The sequence below is a fragment of the Cavia porcellus genome, unplaced genomic scaffold (genome assembly GCF_034190915.1).
Source record: "Cavia porcellus strain 051 isolate PalLab524CR breed Dunkin Hartley unplaced genomic scaffold, mCavPor4.1 scaffold_21, whole genome shotgun sequence".
NCBI lineage: Eukaryota > Metazoa > Chordata > Mammalia > Rodentia > Caviidae > Cavia > Cavia porcellus.
This window is the reverse complement of record NW_026947504.1, coordinates 42,173,987-42,194,443: the sequence shown is the minus strand read 5'-3', so window position 1 is coordinate 42,194,443 and position 20,457 is coordinate 42,173,987. Positions and strand designations below refer to the sequence as shown.

The 20,457-nt window shown below is 36.6% G+C and overlaps 1 protein-coding gene across 10 annotated transcripts in view; it reads right to left on the bottom strand.

The window, feature by feature from the left end:
* Positions 1–20,457, bottom strand: part of Nbea (neurobeachin) — a 673,150-nt gene that overhangs the window by 54,624 nt on the left and 598,069 nt on the right. For all 10 annotated transcript variants that reach the window (XM_063232848.1, XM_063232849.1, XM_063232852.1 and 7 more), the window contains 2 exons: positions 16,426–16,545; positions 5,514–5,666 (listed from right to left, as the gene is read on the bottom strand). In XM_063232848.1, the coding sequence (XP_063088918.1) occupies positions 5,514–5,666; positions 16,426–16,545 (273 nt within the window). The remainder of the gene's footprint in view (positions 1–5,513; positions 5,667–16,425; positions 16,546–20,457) is intronic.

Here is a 20,457-nt window from a genome sequence, read left to right as displayed (position 1 = left end):
AATACTTATCTCAGAAGGATTTTTGGAGGATTTGTAAGAATGATACACCTGAGTTCCCAGCATAGTGTCTGGAAAGGAATAAACACTCAAAAATGTCATAGTTCATAAGCACTGTTATCATTTTATGTTTATCCTGGGTAACTCTGGAGCACCACACAGGCATGGGGAAGTGACCAGGGTTAGTGTATGCATCCTGGTGTGCAGCAGTTGTCAGCAGTTATCTCTCAGATTGAGGAGTGCGGAGGAAAACGCATCAGCAGCTGCGCCAGGGGAGGAGAGCACCCCAGGCAGTCACTAGCTGGATGGAGGTAAAAAGAGGTGAACTCTGTACTGCCTATAGTAACATTTCATTTGCTTAGTAAGGGAAGGTCTTTGTCACTTTATCTTTCAGGATAAAATTCTCAAATCTGGGATCTACTGGATAATGGCTGGTGAAGCCCTGGTACAAAATGAAGTCTCTAGCAGATTACAAAGTTTATATTTCCTTCAGGGTCTTACTTGGAATTTAACTGATCTTTATTTATCCTAAAATGAGTTTTCTGTTTTTTTCAGTCTGAAAGAGAAAACCAGCAAAACAGAATCAATATGGCTGAGGGCTCGTATGGGCAGCGGTGATAATAGCTGATAATACAAAGAAGGAAACAGAAAAAGAGCAGATACCGGATTCCACCACTTCATGGACTAATAATAGATAATCCACTTGACATTTTAGAGAACAGAATTTCATTCTTTGTATAGGAGGATGGTGAAACAGGTGGCAATAAATTTTAGAATGTTATCTCTAAGACAGCTCAAAACAATCTTACACATAAAGAATGTAGAAACTTTATTTATCCAACAAGTTTATTTAAATTATTGATTCTGGGAGCATACATACTTCTTAGACTAATGGGGAACACAAAGCTAGTGTCTTCTAAAATAAACCTAAACTGCTTTAGCATATAAGAAACAAGTGAAGAAATGTTCAACATCACTAGTTACTGGAGAAACATAATTACTTCACCTCTACTAGAATGGCTATAGTACAAAAAAGAAAAAAAAAAAAAAACACCCAGAAAAAAATTAATGGTGGTGAGGGTATGGAGGAATTGGAACTGTCACACACTGTGTTGGTAATAACACAGTCACTTTGTAAAACACTTTGGCAGTTTCTTTAAAAATTAAAAAAAAAATTTACTATGAGTTAGAAAATCCAGCAGTATACCCTTAAGAAATAAAAACCTATATTCACATAAAAGCTTGTATGTGGATGTTCACAGCAATATGAATCATAACAGACAAGTAGCAGAAACAACTCAAATGTTCACTGACTGACAAATAAATTAACGAAACGTGGTATCCCCACACTGGAATACTACTGCACATAAAATAAAACAAATTACCGATCTACACTGCAACATGGGCGAACCTCAAAAAGCAAGCTATGTAAAAGATGCTGAACATAAAAGAATTCATACTGCATGAGTAATATTTTATATTAAATGTCCAGAAAAGGCAAACCCATGGAGATGAGAAGTGTATTAGTGGTTGCCTGCAGTTGGTGTTGGCCATGAGATCTTTTGGGATGGGGAAAAGTTCTAAGATTAGGCCGTGGTGATAGTCATTTGTTTCTGTAAAGGTACTAAAGAGCATTCAATTTGTACTCCGAAAACAAGTAAATTTTGTGAGACAGAAATAATATATTAACAAAGCTATTAAGACTGCTTTGACACCATCTATACGAGAGCAAGAAAATGACTCTGTTACATGATCAGTTCTCTGTTGCTTTGTGCTGGTACCTGGTGCTGTCTTATGTAAATGTCTTATAGTTTATCCGTTTACTAGGTGAGAAATATTTCTGGGTTTTGATGAAAAAAACCGTGCTCTGAGCTGCACATAAATTTTTGTTTTACTTGGGTCAGTACTGAGCAACAGAAGTGCTGCTTGCACGGCAAGTGCATGTAACTTTACAGGAAGCTGAGGAGCTGTTTTCTGCCAGCAGAACTGCGAGTTGAGTGAGTCCTGGTTCTGTGCACCCTCACCATCAGTGCTTGGAATGTCAGCTTTGTTTTCTTTAAGTGATTCTAATGTGTGGTGAAGAACAGACTCAGAGAGCTGGTTGAGAAGACCAAGTACACTGTGGACAGAAAGGACACTAAGGAATAGCTGTGAAGACTAATTCTCCAGTGGGTACATTATTTTTCTGTGCACTAATCTGGGCATCTCACTCACAGACCACCGCTTTCCAATTCAGCATGTGGACAGGTCAGTGCAGATATGCTCACAGGAAGTGAGCCTTCCACCTCCTGCCACTGGGCTCCTTTGCAGAGCAGGTCGCTTCTAACCACTGCATACCACGGACAGGCTGCATTCCTATTTCCAAACAGCATTCTACCCAGGTCTTCTCTATCTGCAGCCATAGTTAATTTATTATAATTGAATATCACCTAAGATACTTAATTACTTCTGTCTGTCTGCTACTGGTAATGTAAGATAAGGGAGTTGTTACCTCAGGTATGGCAGTATATGCCTGCAATCCCAGCACGTAGGAGGCTGAGGCAGGAGCACAGGGAGTTCAAGACTGGTCTGGACTTCACAGAGAAACCTTGTACCCAAAAGGGGAAGATGGTCATTGCAAACACTGAAGGGAGTAACCTTCTTCCATCATAAAATGTCTCCTCTTAGACCATTTTAATGAAAAGCTGATCTTGGATAGATGACTGTTTCTGGAAATGCAGAAGGCTTATGTTCCTGTTTTTCACAACGGAACTTATCTTATTTAACCTCTGCTAGATTTTTAAGACAGATGGAATGGACAGTATATATAGAAGGCCACTTCCCTGTTTCTTACAACGTGAAGTCCTTTCCCTCTATCACACTAAACCCTTCTCCCTTCCTAAGCTTTCTCAACTTTAGTTTTGTGTATCTATATACTTCATGCAATGGGTACTACTGAGAATTTGCTCATAGGAAGAAATGTGGCTTCATCCTAGAACCAGGAAATGCCACCAGCCTTCTCTGCATGCCTGCCTGTTCAACAGTCTAAAAAATGTCACACATTTCCTAGTACATGAGCAGTTTGGTTTTCTGGAAACATTAACAAATTAATAAATGTGAAATGTTCAGTAGATAACAAAGAAAACTGCTTTATTTTCCTTTAATGTCTAAGGCTAGGGAACTTACAGTCTATATCTGTGAAGGATGTTTGTTAATAGTCTGCATAATGTTAAGAAAAGCAAACAAATAAGATTTTAATTGACATGTCGACAGCCATAAATCTCAAAGAATTTCACTAAGAAGAGTTAACATCAGATGCAACTGGTATAACAGAAATGGTATGACTTTGAAGTTAAAATTTTTTTTCTGTACTTAAATATGGGCTAGTCATTTACTAGCTTCATTGTCCTGAGTAAAATTATTGAGCACTTCTGGTCCTCATGCTTTTTATCTATAAAACAGGGCCACCTTACAAATGAGTTTTTAAAAAATCAAGTGCATACCCTAGTGCCTGATATATAAGAACTTCTGTTAAATAGCATGAGCAACAAAAACTCTGGTGTAACAAATTCTGGCAGCTTTGCATACGTGAAGGAACCTTGTTTTTAGTTTCTTTGTTTTTTCAGATTGTACAGTTCACCCTGTCACTGAACTCACTACCATAGCTGAGGCTGACCTTTACCTTGCAGCAATCCTCCTGCCTTAGCCTCCCGAGTGCTGGGATTACAGGCTTGCTCCCCCATGCCCTGCTTGGGATCACTCATTTTGACTTGCTTGGACAAAGTAAACTATCTGCTGAAAGCAACAAGAATACTACTCCAATATAATTCATTCATTTAATTCACTCAGCAAATGTTTACTGACCAAGTACTATACAACAGGCATAGTTCTAGACTCGAGAGATACAATGAAAATTGTAACTGAGAGAAATTCATATATATTTAGCATTTGGGTTGAATTTGAGATTCTGCTTTCCTTACACTGGTAATTTTGTCAATATTCAAGTAAGCAAGGATAATGTGGTAATAGAAGACCAGTTCCAACAATAAGTAGACATTTTCAGTATAAATTCTTCACAATAAAAACACAAATTGAAGCAGTAAATAACTGTTCAAACTGATAGCATGAAATAACTCTATATACTGCATATGAAAGTATCAGTTTACAAACTGTCAAGTAAGAGAATATGCATAAAATTAAATAATGCATGATATTTCCCTAGGGTGAAAGCTGGGTTACAGATTATCTATAAGGTGCTTTTATTATACCAGTAACAACTTGGTAAAATAAAGTATATTAAAGTAAGCTATTTCTTAGAGACAGAAAATATAACTTCAAAGTAGACGGAGAATGTGACTCCCAGAAAAGTCCAAAAATGTCACATGATATTGGGGTGAGTGGGAACCTCATATTTAATTATTCTGTTTATACCCACATTAGGCAGAGAGATTGAAAGGAGAAAGTTGACTTTAAAAAGAAAGTAGAGATAAAAATTAGATGAAGGGTTGGTGGGGATGAGTGAAACAGAGTGAAATGTTATGGCTTTAGGGTTTCTTTATGGGTGATAAAGTGTTCTAACATTAACTATGGTGATAGTTGAACAACTCTGTGAATAGGCTAAAATTTATTGATTTTTAAAGGACACTTAGTGGGTGAATTATATCAAAGTTCTTACAGCAAAGAGGATTAAAGGATATGTGAACCCCAATGCAGTGTGTAGAATTTACTTGGATTCTGATTGAAAATAAACTATAAAAACAAAATAAAATAGATTGATGAATCAGGTGGAAAACCGTAGGACTGAACAAAACAGGGTTAGAGATGTATTTTGGGTCACTGATTTCATTAAACTAATTCCTTAAATGACCAAGAACAATAGTACACTAGAAAGATTTCTTTAAGTCAGTCATTTCCATGTACCATAACCACAATGAGACTGAAGTCTCCTTCATGGATAAAATATATTGAATTATAAAAATTCCCACTTACAAACATTCTATTTACACATTTCTTATTTGAACATTAAGACATCTGTCACACAGATTAAAAAGAATGTTTATGAGATGGGTGTTCTATTACAGTCAAGCACATTAACATAATAAGGTAGCTTATTACTTTAAGCTTAAATTTCCTATATATATAAATATTCTCCAAATGTAATTCTTCCTGTTTTGAGTATTTTTATGAGAAAAGCATGCAGGTGTACTCAGGATAGTAGACAAGAATAAAGAATGGGCTTTTATTTTAAGCAATTCAGAATATGCTGTATTAGTCAACAGATGCTCATCTGATTGCCTTCTCCTAAGGGAGCAAACATAACTGAATTACCACTCCTTGATTAGTCCTCTGGAAAGGAAATCCACTCTACAACAATGAGTACTGCCAGAAGACCAGAAAATAATGTGTTCAGTCTTTTCTCTGAAACTTTAACTGCATTTATAGATGTTAAGTGGCAATTTGTAATAGTTAAAAATAAAGTAACACTTTAAAATTTAACTTCCTGATGACTGTTCAAGCAAAAATAAAATTTCTCTCACCATCCTGTTGATTCGTACAAAGTCTTCAGGTTTTTTTGCCCAAGGGGGAAGATCAACATCATTTACCACTACTTCATCTTCTCTGACACCAAGATGATATCCATTACTGTTGACAAACATCTCTGGCAGGTAGTAGAACTCTGGAATTAGTTCCTGCCAGGAACAAAAATATAGCATATTAAATCACTTTATAAAAATCAGTTGAATACAAGAATTAACTTAGAACTTACTAACTGTACATGAAATCAAACAGTTTCTTTAAAGCCAAAATTTTAATATTCCTATCATTTAATTTTCTTTAATTGTCTGGTAACAGAAGAATCATTTTTTTGAACAATTTCCTTGACATTTAATGTTTATAACATACAAAATTGAAAATGTTCCCCGTTTTAATCTTATCTTTCCATGATTAAGAGAAACAGTTATGTAAGCTAGCAATCAATTACAAGAGAATTAGTAAACAGACACAGTAACAAGTCTGTTTTTCTCAATATTAATGAACTATCAATATTTTTAAAAAGTTGTGCCTGAGGCTAAAAATCACGTATTTTTTATTCATTTGATGATATAATACATGGTATTTATAAAGAGAGTCCAGTTTTATTTTGCTACTTGACTGAATTAAAATTTTCTTTTTGTAGTGCTGGAGATGAAGCCAAGTTGTATACTTTTATCCAAAATAAATTATTTTTATACCTATCATTGAACACAATAAAGAAGTGCTATACAACATTATAATCAGTCTTAAATATTTAATGCATATCACTGGAATACAGGTGGCTAACAAATTGAATGCAAAAACCACTTGTATTTCTTAGGTATGGCTATGGCATAAACAACTGGATTTAAGATAAACTTGCATGTGACATGTAATATTAACTGTGAGATTTACATTACTTTCCAATAAATCTGATATAGAAAAAACCTGATTTTAAGACCCTAAATTTTTTTTAACTAGTTGGGGTAAAATGTAAAATAAAACAAACCACTATAGTTTTTACATGTACCACCTCCACCACTCTTTCTCAAATGTCAAGATGAGGGGCCAATAAACTTAAAATTGTGGAAAGCACGAAACATTTATTTATGTAATATGATCAACACTGTTGGCATAATACCTCAAATTTGAATATTACTGTGGTCTTTTCTAGGGATGTATAGAAAAAATTAAGACCACCAGACACTGAGGTCTTCAGTCTTGACTGTCTAACAGACGCATACACAAAGCTTTTCCTTCTTGAGTTCTCCCAATAAAGCCAACATTATCTGTCACAGGATAAGTGGGTATTTTTCTTAGTAATGCAGTGACAATTAGATCATAATCCATTTTTATGATAACTTGAACCCTAAGATAATAATGTTACAGGGCAAATGAGAGCACTATTATGTGCAGGCAGACAAGGCTAGGTCCTCAAAGGAGCCAGTGCAGAAGGCCAGATACCTTGCAACTTTGGGGGAGACAGACACCTCCTTTTGTGGGCCAGGCCTCAAGACAAAAGATCAAACAAATGCATCTGCATTCTAAGGACTGATAAGAATAGGTCTTTATCACACTGAGGAAGTCAGAAGTCACTATTCCAATCTCCTACGGAAAGAGTCACTAGATTTTAAGTGCCTTGCTTCCTCATTTGTGCCTGATTTAATCCATTTTGCCTGAGTAATTCTTACTGGTTAACCATAGTTCTGTCCCACCTCATACTCATCTGCCTTGCAAGTTCCCAGGCTTTCCTCATTTTGGATCCATCTTATCTCTTGATAAAAGTCCCTAAAAGAGACAGTCTCTGGCAACCTGCAAGGGACCCCTTCTGTCTGTCTCTCAGACAGAAGCTTGCTTTCTCTCAATAAATATATTCTGCTCTTAACCTCTGTTGTTCCTAAAATTCATTCTTCAGTTTTAGAGAGCATCAACTCTACTGGACTTGTAGCAGGTTGGGATTTCATTCCCCTATATCAATAATAATTATTTTCTCTAACATTATGGGACAATGAACACATATTTATAAGCCAATTTTTTTGAAAAATCAAGCTTAATTTTTTAGGAATCAGAGTTTTCTTGTGCTTAAATCATTCCAATAGAAACTTTTCCTAAAATCCACCACATACTTCCCTGATACTTATTCATTCTGATAGTAAAGGTTTTTAGTTCCAGACACTTGATGAATACTTTAAACAAAAAACTGGACAAGACCTAACCTTACCATCAAGTAAATCCCAGTCTGGTGTAAGGGGCTGGCTATAACAAGATGATTATAATGTTTAGGAATAAGGGCAGGCAGGAGTGGGCAGAAATAAGGGCAGGCAGTACGGGGCAGAAAGGCAGGAGGGAACAGGGACATGTGAGTAGATCACGGCTAAGGCAGTTAGCAGGGGCTGTCAAGGAGTACTATTATCAAGGGATATTCAGAAACTGAGTACAGTGGCGTACAGGGAACACTGGGTGATCAGGACGAGAGGAGGAGATGGCAGAAGCTCTAGAGGGCTTGATGGTAGAAAAAGTTTTGTAAAACGTTAGGCTGTTTGGATTTTCTTTTACTGCCAATTAAAATGCTTAAGAAGAGTTAGAGATATGCTCGATTTGTTTTACAAAAAGATACTGGGTGACAAAGTAAAAGGTAGGCTAGAGAAGTGGGGAAATGGGCACAGATGTTCCTGCGGGGAAAGGAAGCCAGCTGCAGCAAGCAGGATTAGAGGAGGGTGACCTTGGGGGCAGAGAGTAGGGGACACAGGCAGGACTTGGAGAGGAGGATTCTGCCAAGGAGACATGACCTGCGACACAGTAGCCAGGGTTAGTGGCCAATTGGGGTGAGTAAACGAAGTCTTGGGCCCAGGCATGTGCAGAAAATAAGGGCGTTAGGTAGCTTACACTGAGAGCAAATGTGATTATTAACAAACTGTACAACATATCAAGGAAGGGAGGAAAGTAAGGAAGGAAGGTAGGAAGGAAGGAAAAAAGTAAGAAAGGAGAAAGAGGGAGACAAGTTGGTTTAAAAGTTGCAGGTGGAATTGTTCCCACACTGGTGAAGCGGCAGAAGCAAGACCTATTTCATTTTAATCTAAGTGCTCCAGAAAGCAGGGTGCTAAAAGCTGGTCATCATCAAGGAGAGTAAAGAGAGGCTTGGGAACGATCTGCCTGGCAGAGATTTAGGGGACAGCACTCCAGCAGAAATACCCAAAGGGGCTCTAACTAGGGCCAGTCCAGGGAGGAAGCAGGTCACCAGGGCCTGTAGGGAGACCTCTGCTGTAAGAATTCTTTTCTGGCTCCACCCTTATCTGGTCATAAATCAGGGTGTTAACTAAGGTGCTGGTGTAAACTGTTAGCGTCTTGATGTTTGAAGGGACAGTCACTAAACAGATACATTGTGAGGCAGAGATGGAAAAATTCCTGAAGCCCAGTTCACTGGCCAGGCTTCAAAACCAGAGCTACCAGTGACTGAAGCAATCTAAACATGAAGTCCTGAATTAGGACATTTTGGCATTTTTCTGAAGAGGATGGAAGAGAGAATAAAATCTCAAAGGTCTAGGGCGAAGGAGCTAAAGCAGGAGAAGAGACTGTAAGTTTTTATGCCTCAGTTTTAAAATCCAATTTAAATAGCAATTTTTATTCAAGGTTGGAATGTAAATGCAGGACATCAGTAGTGTACCATTTACAGTCACATTTATACTGTGTAACATTCCAATTTTATTAACCTCTTGGGAAAAAAAAGTTTCTGGATTTGTCAAATAGTGACACAAAAACAATTAATTCATAGCATAGATTGGAGGATTAAATACAATCGTCTATGTAAAACAATGCATTTCTTAGGGTCATATAAAATACGTTTTAAGAGCTAATCACTATCAATGTATTTTAAGATGCAGACCAAAATTATCACTGCTGAGTATACCCAGTACCAAAATGCATCTAATAATTCAGAGTAACAGACTGTCCCTTCGTGTTGAGTTAAAACTTTGTACACTATTTCCATGATTTTGGTGTTCTTATTAAATATATAGAATAACATTTTTACCTTAGACTAATCAGATATATTTGATGAGTTTTTTTGCACTTCAAATTTTGGTTTATATCTCAAAGTACAATATATTGAGTAGAATGATATAAACCAGACTTGAACTTATTTTACAGTTGGTACCTGACTGAGTTTCCTGACAGCTGGCTGCAATAGTCCTCCTGCCCAGGAGGCCTGTGGCATTTCCACTTCACCACTCTTCCCATAAACAGGTGGAGTCATTTCCCTTCTCTGCGCATATGGCCTGCCTTGCTTCACACACAGGATGTGACAAAGTGAGGCAGAGGAACTTAATACATAAGAGGTCTTAGAGGCTCTGATTAAGTCCTTTTCAAAGCCAGCTGCCAGCTAAGTAAGGTGGTCACTTGTAAGAGAGATCATGAGGTGAGTCAGACAGTCCTAACCAGTCTCTAACTGCTCTATATCCTAGAGTTTCTGGACCAGCCAAGCTGCCCAGTCACTTTCTGTGTGGTACAGACATGAGCTGTCCTTGTAGACTCTTAAATACATAAATAAATACGTAGTTGTTTTATACTTGTAAGTTTTGGGATGATTTGTTATACAGTAACAAAATTAAAATCTCCAAGAGAAGTACTGACAAAATAAAAACTTAAAACATGGGGCTTTGGGAGTAGGGTTAGGGTTAGGGTTAGGGTTAGGGTTAGGGGGAGGTACCAAGGAAACACTCATGGTATCTGGCTCCTAAGAGAATGAAAAACAGGAGCTACAAGTCCACCTAGAGTCCCAGGCCCCAAAACACATGGTGTCCCCTCCCCAGCTTTCAGTTGGTCAAAGTAAGTCCTAACACCAGTCCAGACTGATGCAGAGAAGTGGACTCCACAAAATCGTACTTGAAAATCTTGAGTGGGGTCAGGGATAAGGGAATAGGAGAAAATAACGCAGGTTTGAAGTCATAGCAAAATGAACAAGGCTGTCTCCTGCAGCAATTTCACACAAAAAAAGAACCGAATGAACTGATGTTTGTGGCTAAGGAAATTTCCAGGCAGAATTTCAAAAGTGATCAGTGGCTTATTTTAAAGCTGTATGGATAAGGTATTGTAAAACAGAGATGAGATTAAAAAGAAAACTGTTCAGTTTTAAGGTAGTATAAAGGTATGTATAAAGCTATGGGACACTCTCTTCAGGTAGCAAAAAATTCTCAAAATAAGATACAAATAAGATGAAATCCAATTCCAGGGAGCTACAAATAAAATATAGCTATAAAAGGGGGCTCAAATCAAGAGCATAGTTATAAGGGAATGGCAATTTTGTGGGTGTGAGAGACAGGGTCTTACTATGTAGTCCAAACTGGCCTTAAACTTGCTATGAACAAAGCTGGCCTCAATCTCATCATCCTTCTGCTTCAACCTCCTGAGAGCTAGGGGATACAGGTATGCAAGACCATGCACTATGTGGTAGTGTTTCATAGGCCAGCACAGCACTGAAAGGAATTCTAAGAATATTAAACAATGTCTTAATTCATAGCGTGAAACAGAGAGGATCGCAAAAGAACTTATCAGTGAGGACTTTTTTTGTGTGTGTAATGGTGAACTATTTGATATACAGAAAGGTCATAATTTTTATAGTAGGGCCAACTTGGGCAAAAAAGACCTGGCTGCAAATCTAGGCTTAGGAAGCAAGAGAGCAAAGCCTAGGTATCAGGGGATAGAATTGAGAATCACAGAACAGTGCATAGGAGCGCCTTGCACACATAGCAGAACTGGGTCCAAATCCAGAACAATCGTAGCTATGAAGTCCAAGAAACTGGCCATGAAGGCCTGGCTGGATTTCAAAATTGCCATGAATCAAAACTTGTTAGGTCCTTTCCGCACTGTCCTGTTTGAACAGTGTGCCTCCCTGTCTTACCACTGCGAGCTGAGTGACACAGGTTAAGTAACTTGTCTTCTTAGTTCCCAGGTCTGCAGATTAGGAAAGGATATGCCATAGCCACATCTGGATGTACTATAGATGATGAGATATTAGATTCTGGGCCTCATACAATACTGAATGAGGCTGTGGGGTTGAGTATATTTTATACAAAGGAGGAAAGTGAATTATGAATGGAGAGAGGACTGTAGAAGATTGTTTCTAAAAATGGTCACAGCAATTCCTCCACCATTTATGGGTTTTTCAAGTACGATTTTGTGGAGTCCACTTCTCTGCATCAGTCTGGACTGGTGTTAGGACTTACTTTGACCAACTGAAAGCTGTGGAGGGAACACTATGTGTTTTGGGGCCTGGGACTTTTGGTGGACTTGTAGCTCCTGATTTTTTATCCTCTTAGTAGCCAGATACCATGAAAAAGGATGGTGATCATGCTTTTAAAGACCATGGAAAGGAAGAAAGGACTAGCCAGCCCTTTGTTGCTCTTCCCATTCTTCTTAAGATGCCAGATATGTGGGTGAAGTCTTGTTAAATCATGCAGACCCAGATAGCCCTACATGGACAAGACACAAGTTATACCTAATGAGCCCTGCGTCAGCTGCAGAGCAGTGAGGATCATTATTATGTTTTTTACACAGCCAAATTCAGGGGTGGTTAGTTATTCAGTAATGAATGACTATAGCATCCTGATTGGTCAATTACTTCAAAACGGTCAAAGTGACTAGACATGATTATCTGATTACGTAGAACTAAGCATAAACAGCATGGTCAGATGATAGGTAAAGCATTGGAAGTAACTAAGTAACAGAGCTGGTTCTGGTTTCCTCTCCAGCTGTTCATGTGAGAAAATAAGCAAATTACTTAATCACTGGGAACCTCCTATGGGAAAAAAGGACTCTTTTGAAAACTGTATGAAATAATCAACAATGTATGTTTGAAAATTGCTGTTATTCTAAAAAAATCCAGTCCGCCATTATAACTTGTAAGTGTCCTCCTACAGAGAGGCATGTTAGACACCAGCTTGCCTAATGAAGATAACTGTTTTCTGCCTATTCCCATTGCTAAACTGCTGTTAATCAGCTTCTCTTTAAGGAAAAAGTACAAGTAGCTTAAAATTTCTAAAATGAAAAACAGTTCAGAAAGACATCAAATATTATTAAAGAAATGGCAAAATTAATATTGTAACAGGCATTTTGTGTCTGTAAATGTGATTTCTAGTTTATTTTAATAGCTATACTAAAACCCTATGGTACAGTTAATAGTATTATATGCATTCTGTCAAAAATAAGAAAATATCCTCAAATACAATTTCTAATTTATAAGCTTATGACAAGTTCAAGCTGCTGAGAAATTGGACTTGAAAGTATGTCTTAAAATGATAGAAGACTACTATTAACACTATCATAATTGTATACCTATTGCATCAAATCTGACATTCCAGTTTAATATATTTTGCTGAGAAAGCATACTATTTTATGGCTTCCTAGTGAAATCCAATCCAATCCAGACGTTTTCACTTTCCTAATGTAATGCACTGCAAGGTTTTAATGCTGCCATTTCTTTTCTTTCCGTTTCTCAAAAGATTGATGCCTGAGCATTCATTAATTCCACCAGTGTTCATAATGGGTCACCGAGTCAGTGGTAAGCACCTCCATTAACTGCATTAATTTACACTATGTCACCTTAATGACATTTTGTCACAGCTACCTTTTCTGACATCTATGTAGCTATTCAAAAAGTAATATAACAACTTTTGAAGGCATTAAGGAAAATTAGTGTAAGAACTTCTGTAAGTTGGATGTCACTGTTAGTGAGACTATGCTAGAAGAGAAATTTTAACATAGAAAAGAAAGGAAAGGAAGAAAGAAAGAAAGAAAAGAAGGAAGGAAAAACTAACTGTGTGCCTCATTCTGGAGACCTCTCTCCTGAGAGGTCACTTTGGCAGCACTCTTTCTTCCCCAGCTTGTCTTCATTAGCACAGGAAGAGACTGACATTAATAGAGAGAGACAGAATAAAACCATCTACTACAGTCTAGTTCTCTTCAATAGGATTATCTAAGTTAGTAGATTTGCAAAGATACTTTCATCTCTGGAAATGAAAACAGATTTTCTTAAAAATATAATAAAGGGTGCATTACAGTTTATGAGTAAGAAATAAAAAGCTTATTAGATTTTAACATAGCAAAATGATTAATATAAGTATTTTAAAGCAAAAAATACTGTACACTTTAATCAGTATGCTTATTGTTGAATTCAGAAAAATTCCAACTTACCACTAGCAATTGAGAAAAAAAATTTACCTTCACTTTAATTATTTGTCATAAGGTCACAGATTCTGATGTTGTAAAGGAAAGGGGAAAATGGGTATTTGGCTAGAAACACACACATATACAGCTGAAACGTAAAGCTGAAAGACTGAGAAAACATACTTGCAATTTGCAACTTTAAGGTCAAAAATCATTTTTAGGTCATTACAAAAAGACGTTTAAATCCCAAATGAAAAAAGGTCAAAGGTGTGTCATTCTACAGGTCAATAAACACATGGAAAATGCTGAACATCACTCAAACAAACGCAAACCAAAACAAGGCAACTGCAATTTTCAATTACTAGGATAGCTAACGTTCCACCATTTACTATAGTAGTGATAGTAGTGGAAAAGGAGGCCCCCTTACACACTGCTACAGGATATGTACTATCATTTGGGGAAATGACAGTTTAAAAATTCAAAATTTATATAGCCTGAGAGTCACTAGTCTGGTTAACAGGAATTGCCCATTGCATATGAATATGAAGTTCATCAAGGTTTCTGTGCAAGCAACTGTGTAGTAACAGCAAATTCTCTGTCAGTTGGAGACTGCTTAAGTATATTACTGTAGATCCTGAAGCCTGCAGCCTTTAGAAGGAAAGGAGTAGGTCAACACAGCAAGGTACTCAGATTGGCCATCACACAATATGAAAGATGCAGGGTGGTGGCAAGAACTGAAAATGAGAGCGCTCGACAGTCAGCAAGCTGGGGAAACGAGCTCCTTTGAACCAATTAAGTCTGGGGGGAGTACACTTTCGTTCAGTACAGCTGCTTGAGGATGGAAACAAAAACCTTCCCCATGAGTGACAGTCACGTTGGGCTTTGTCCGAAACATGCCTCTAGAAACACAGGTAGCACAACTGTGATTTGAACAAAGAGTCAGTATTTCTGAAATGATCTGAGCAGGAAAACTGTTGTTTTCCAGGAAAAGCCTGAAGTGCGACATTGGCCCCCGAGACTGAAAGGGAACCTGAGGTTCTTGATGGTCTAAAGTATGGGGGAAACTCAGGATTGAAAGTTGTCAAAAACTGTATTTACATAAATAAGTTAGGATGACTGACTCTGATTTGTGTCAGCATGGAAGTGCATCTTTCAATGCAGCTGAAAAAACTTTTTTCTTTCTTGAGATGTAGTCAGGTAACAGTGAACGGGTATTTTCATTCAAAATAGTTTGCTATAATAAGGATATAGCTCTGACTTAAGACCTAAGGAAGGTTAAATGTCATAGGAGGCTTCCAATTATAGGTAAGGATATTTATTTCACATACAGAATATTTACTGAGTGTTCTTTATAAAAATTGTGTTAATTCTAAGTACAACTGATAAATGACAGCCAATGGACTCTCATATTTAATTTATTCTCAAAGTATTATTAAATTAGAAATGGACTCCTTTCTTAAAATCACTGGTGGTAAAATTAGTTGAAATGATGGCACCTGGGTTTTTAATTCTTCACAAAAAGTTATAATATTGTTAGACTTTACAATATAATATTGATATAAGAAAATTGTTAAATTCCAGTTTAATATAAGGATATATACTAAATTCTCCTATTACTTCCAAATTTAACTATGCCATGTATAAACTAATAATCACCACCCAAGCTTTAATAGCAACAAATAAAATTTAGATATGCTATACTCTAGTTGTCTCTGTTTCATTTGTTTTCTGCTTTGGAAAAGAACAGAAGTTGGATTCACCCAATTTTCTTTTCTGTTTGGTAAATGTAACTGTCATGAATAAATATTTTGCAAAAGATAAACACACTTAAATTACTGACAAATTTTACTTTACCTAAGTGCTGTTTGCTTGGGAAGACCCTAAAAGAGAATAATACTATCACATTTTTATACTCACTGACACTAATGGAAAAATGCCTTGAAGAAAAGGAGCTTCAAAGAAAAAACAGTTACCGATGCAAGAACCTGATCATGAAATCTTATTAACAGGAAAAAAACAAGAAAAAGGAGAGAACAAATGCATTTCAGTATATTAAATACAATCTCTTTCTTCCTGTTTGCTTTCTTTCTTTCTTTCTTTTTCTTTCTTTCTCTTTCTTTCTTTCTTTCTTTCTTTCTTTCTTTCTTTCTTTCTTTCTTTCTTTCTAAAAGAGCCCATATGAATGAATAACAAATCTTTGTATTTAACAATAGTTAAGCAGTACCAACTGTAAAATGACTCTGTTCTCTGGCTGTTTCTGGTTGGTTTAATCTAATGTGTATTGTTGCATAGTATCCCCAGGCACAGTCAAGTAAAAGCTAAGGCTCTACAGAAAAGCCTACATTTTAAATGGGTCTTGTCATTAATGCTTTATTAATTGCCCCAGGCTACACACAACCAAAGCTGGGCAAGCTATAACAATATGACACATTGAGGTCAAATCCATTTCCCGCTGTGTTTTATGGAATGGGTCAAATATTGAGTGAACAGCAGGAAAGACAGTTTATGGGCTTTTCCTTCTATCTCCTGATTATTCCACCTAAATTAGACAGAAATTTTTTGAAATAATGAAGACATCTACTTAATATAGCAAAAAACAGCATTTTAAAATGAAGTTCGAGGTTATTTTTCTTTAAGGTTACATGTAACCTATAATTTTAATATTATGGAACAAAGCTACAATACAAAATGTATCATACACCCACTTGAATAATAAAAATCAAAATTTCAAAACATTTTGAAATTCAATTAATATCAACAAATGAAAGAGCCTACCTTTACGTCAGAAGTATCCCTCTGACTAGTTCTCCAAGATCTTGCAATGGATGAGAAGGTTCGATCTGGATGATCAAATTTTCCATCATTCGCATTGAGGAAGAAGGTTGTGAAAGGTTCCTAAACGAAAACCAGAAACGGTAATTTGGCCATTTTGAAAAACAGCTCTTCTCATTCCTTTGTAAAATCCGAGTAGGCCTCTTCAGTGAGCATGAGCGGGGCAGTGCAGAGCCTGGAGGAACGTGCACACCCAGGAGATGTGGCTTGGGGCCTGCCTGGGCCACACCATACCTGTTGCTTTGGCCTTTGGGCTTCTGACCTATGAAACGATGGTATTCCAGTGCTCTGCCATCTTATGATAAATGATTTTACATGACATTCATAGTTCAGTTTGTCTTCCTAATAGTGAGGACCATACGCACTAAGGTCACTGTAATTTTGATCAGGAGTCTGGTCAGTAGAAAATGTCTATTTTAGGGTACCAGGAAAGGCCTCCCAAGATTAGTTCTAGTGAGTAGGCTAATGATCTTTTAAAAATGCAAATCTCTGCTTAGTGCCCTTCAGCAACCCTTGGGAGCTTTTAGGAGAAAATCAGAATTATGTAATCTGTCTGAAGAGAGCCTAAACGATATGCAATCTGTTTAAACTAAGCTGCGACTGCTTCTTGTTTTTTGTGTGTGACATTCCCTTTGCTAGGGAATGCCTAACCAAGTAACAAAGATTAAATAATGTTCATTCTTATTAATGAGGATTTGTTAGGTACCTACAAGTATAGTGTAGGTACACATGTATTTCTTTTCCCTGTTTTAATTCTCTCTTAAATTGAGGATAAATGATATGTCATTCCTAGCTTTAAGGCTGAGACATCCACATGACATTTTTCTAAATATTTAAGTCTTTAAAAAATATATGAACTGTATTCATTCTTTTGAGTACGCTAATATCACTTTGCCCTTTTAAACTTTCTTCTCTACCTCTGTCCTTAAGGGCTGGCTATTAGGCAACAGTTACAAAGATTCATCTTTCTCAGTATCCTCTTGAATTTGGTGGAATAATGTATTACTAATATTTGATGTTTAGTTTTGAATGACAGAAAAGGATAGCGAAAGAGACAAACATCAAGAATGGTATGATAATACACTGGTAAGAGGGGCATTGTTAATTCACTTGAAAAGCATATATATGCACCCAGGAAAAACATATTGTTGTTTAAAATTTGAAGCCATATGAGAGACAGAGTCACTAAAATTAGATAAGGAATAAAAATTTTATCAGATATCTTTCACTGACTGCTTGCAGACTTTTAACTATTAAAATCAGGTAATGAAACAGTATATCTCATTACTAAATTAAATTGGAACACAAAATTTCTAAATGCAGCAGTGATAAATTGAATGAAATAGATCTAACTTTAAATCTTGGTTCAGCTATTTATTTCAGGCAAGTTACTTTACCTTAAATAACTGTCAAGTAACTGTCTCCCTTCCTTGGTGTAAACTGAGACTAACAATACTTTGGGCGCAATTACGGGAATTTCCTAAGATTAAATAAAATAACCTGGAGACAGTGTGATGTACACCACCTGATACAGTGCCAGAGACTGGCTGCAGCTTTACCTATTATGCCCAATACTCATTGCTGGACTCTCCATGAGGCTTCCAGCTCACCAGACTGCGAGACCAGGCTCTTAGTTCCTTTAGTCCTACTCACTGCAGCATCCCACCAGCATCAACACAGTGTTGGGCTCATGTAAATGTTTAAAACGTTTTTGTTGAACATACAATATAGACCTAAACATACAAAGTTACTCTTGAGAGATGAATGGGCGATTTTTCTGTTCAGTTCTTAAGCATTAATGGAAATTTGACTAAAAAATTTATATTTTTAGAACTCACTTCATTATTCTAGGATGAAAGACATCTTATATTTTCTCTGTGGGTTATAGGCAAAGATTAACTTAGGGATATCAGACTTGTCTCTGTTTTTAATCTATTAAGCAGATGTGAGTTAAAACTCATTTATACATATAAAGCCCTACTTTTTATCATCAGCCTCTAAAACCTGAATGTGACTATAACATACATTATAAAATCCTTTCTAGTTTTCAACCCTTAACAAGGCATGCTAAACAGCACTGATGGACATAGAGAAAAGAAAAAATCTTAAACAGAAGAATTTTTAAAATTTCTAGTAACAAAGTTTATTAATCTGGCATACTGAAAACCAGAAAATATTGAAGAAATCTACATTTTCTTCTCTCAAGTGGTTGTTAAAAGATCTGATTGTAACTGTTTTAGGGCCATATTCTACATCACTGACACAGATTCTCATTATTCCTGAAAGCCTCCAGTGGCTACAGTGGTGGAGTGCTAATAGAAATTGATAACCTATTTGTTTATGAGTATCGATCTTTCAAGCTCTGATTACTGTAGAGATTACTTTTTTCCATCTGTTTTCCTATTACCTTCCAGACACAGTACAAGGCCTTTCTTCCCATCTGACTCATGCCTGATTAACACAGAAGGTCAGGTGCTGTGTTAAGCCTATAAAGAACTTGTGTTTCTATTCACCTACCTCATCTGCACTTTGTGTTTCTATGGGTGTGTCAGCATTTGAGACATGTTAGGATTATATGTGAAAAGCTATCAGCTTCAGTAAAGTGTATAAATACATAAATAATAAACAGCAGCCTCAGTAATCACAATGCTGGTACTTGTTGGGCTGGAAAAACTCCTGGTCAGGTCCTGCAGAATCAATGACCTGTGGGCCCCTTTTTCTTTACCCAACTCTTATTTTTGTCATACATAATTTCTGCTTAATCATCTCATAAACATCTTTTAAAATCTTTCTTTCCTTCTAGGTCTGTTTTTTCATGACCTTTATCCTACTTAAAATCCAAAACCGAACACCATCCATGTGCAGTAGTGCTTTTAGCGTAACCACAGCAAAGAAGACACGCACATTTAAAGTGGTAGGAAGCACCGCGCAGGTTCAGGAAGGGGACCAGCAGTTACCGGCTGCCTTCCTGGGGAGGCACCAGCTTACCTCAGTTAACAGTCTTCACCACTATCTTCCAGAGCAGGAATAATTTACTCTTTCACATCGGAGAAAATGTAAAGTCATTTTTTGGGAAATGGAGGAACTACCATTTCTACCTGCTTTTCTTAATTCCACAGAGTTATTTTCTCTCATTTCTTTTTAAAGAACCCAGAAGTATTTTTCATACTCTTTCAAGTCTCTATTAAGTACCCTTAGGTACTGGAATCCAGTTAAGCAGTACCCATCTTCCTCTAATTCAGTGTATATTGTCCTTAAGAATCAGTATTCAGAATAAACAAGGCAAAATCATTTTATTCAGTAACAGTATCTTCAGGCTTTATTACAAACTTGCAAAAGTATTTCTATTTTTTTATTCCAAACATACACTTTATGGTTTAAGGAGGTTCTAGGGTAAGCTCCAAAGACAATATATAATTGATAATGAAGGTTCACAGTTCTAAACGTTATATTTACAAACTGACATTTTTAACACAACCTACTTAACTTTCTAAGAAAGATAATTAAGTATCTGAAAAATAAGTGTTAGATACAAGGGCTAAATATACTAGATTTGGAAGGTGATAAAGTTGTGAAGGCTAAAATGGTTAGTGAACAAGATTTCATTACTTCACATTGGATGCTATACATCCACAGCAGGGCTTCAAAACATCCCAGGCACAATGTGTCATTCTGCATTAATTACCATCTGAAGAAATTCCAAACTTTGATATGACAGTTTATCATCTGCTCCGACACTTACCAAGGAAGTAGTCTTTTAAGAGCCTTGTAATTTAGACAAGAGGGGATTTTTTTGCTCATTAGTATGTTTATACAATTATTATCATTGCCATATTTAATGTATGGACAAAACTAATAATGACTTTAATGACCAGAGGTCTAAAAGCCTTGAAAGGTAAAGGGGAGATACTTGTTTATTCTGCATTATATTTTTATGAATTAATTCTTAATGACACTAATTTTAATGCATTTTCT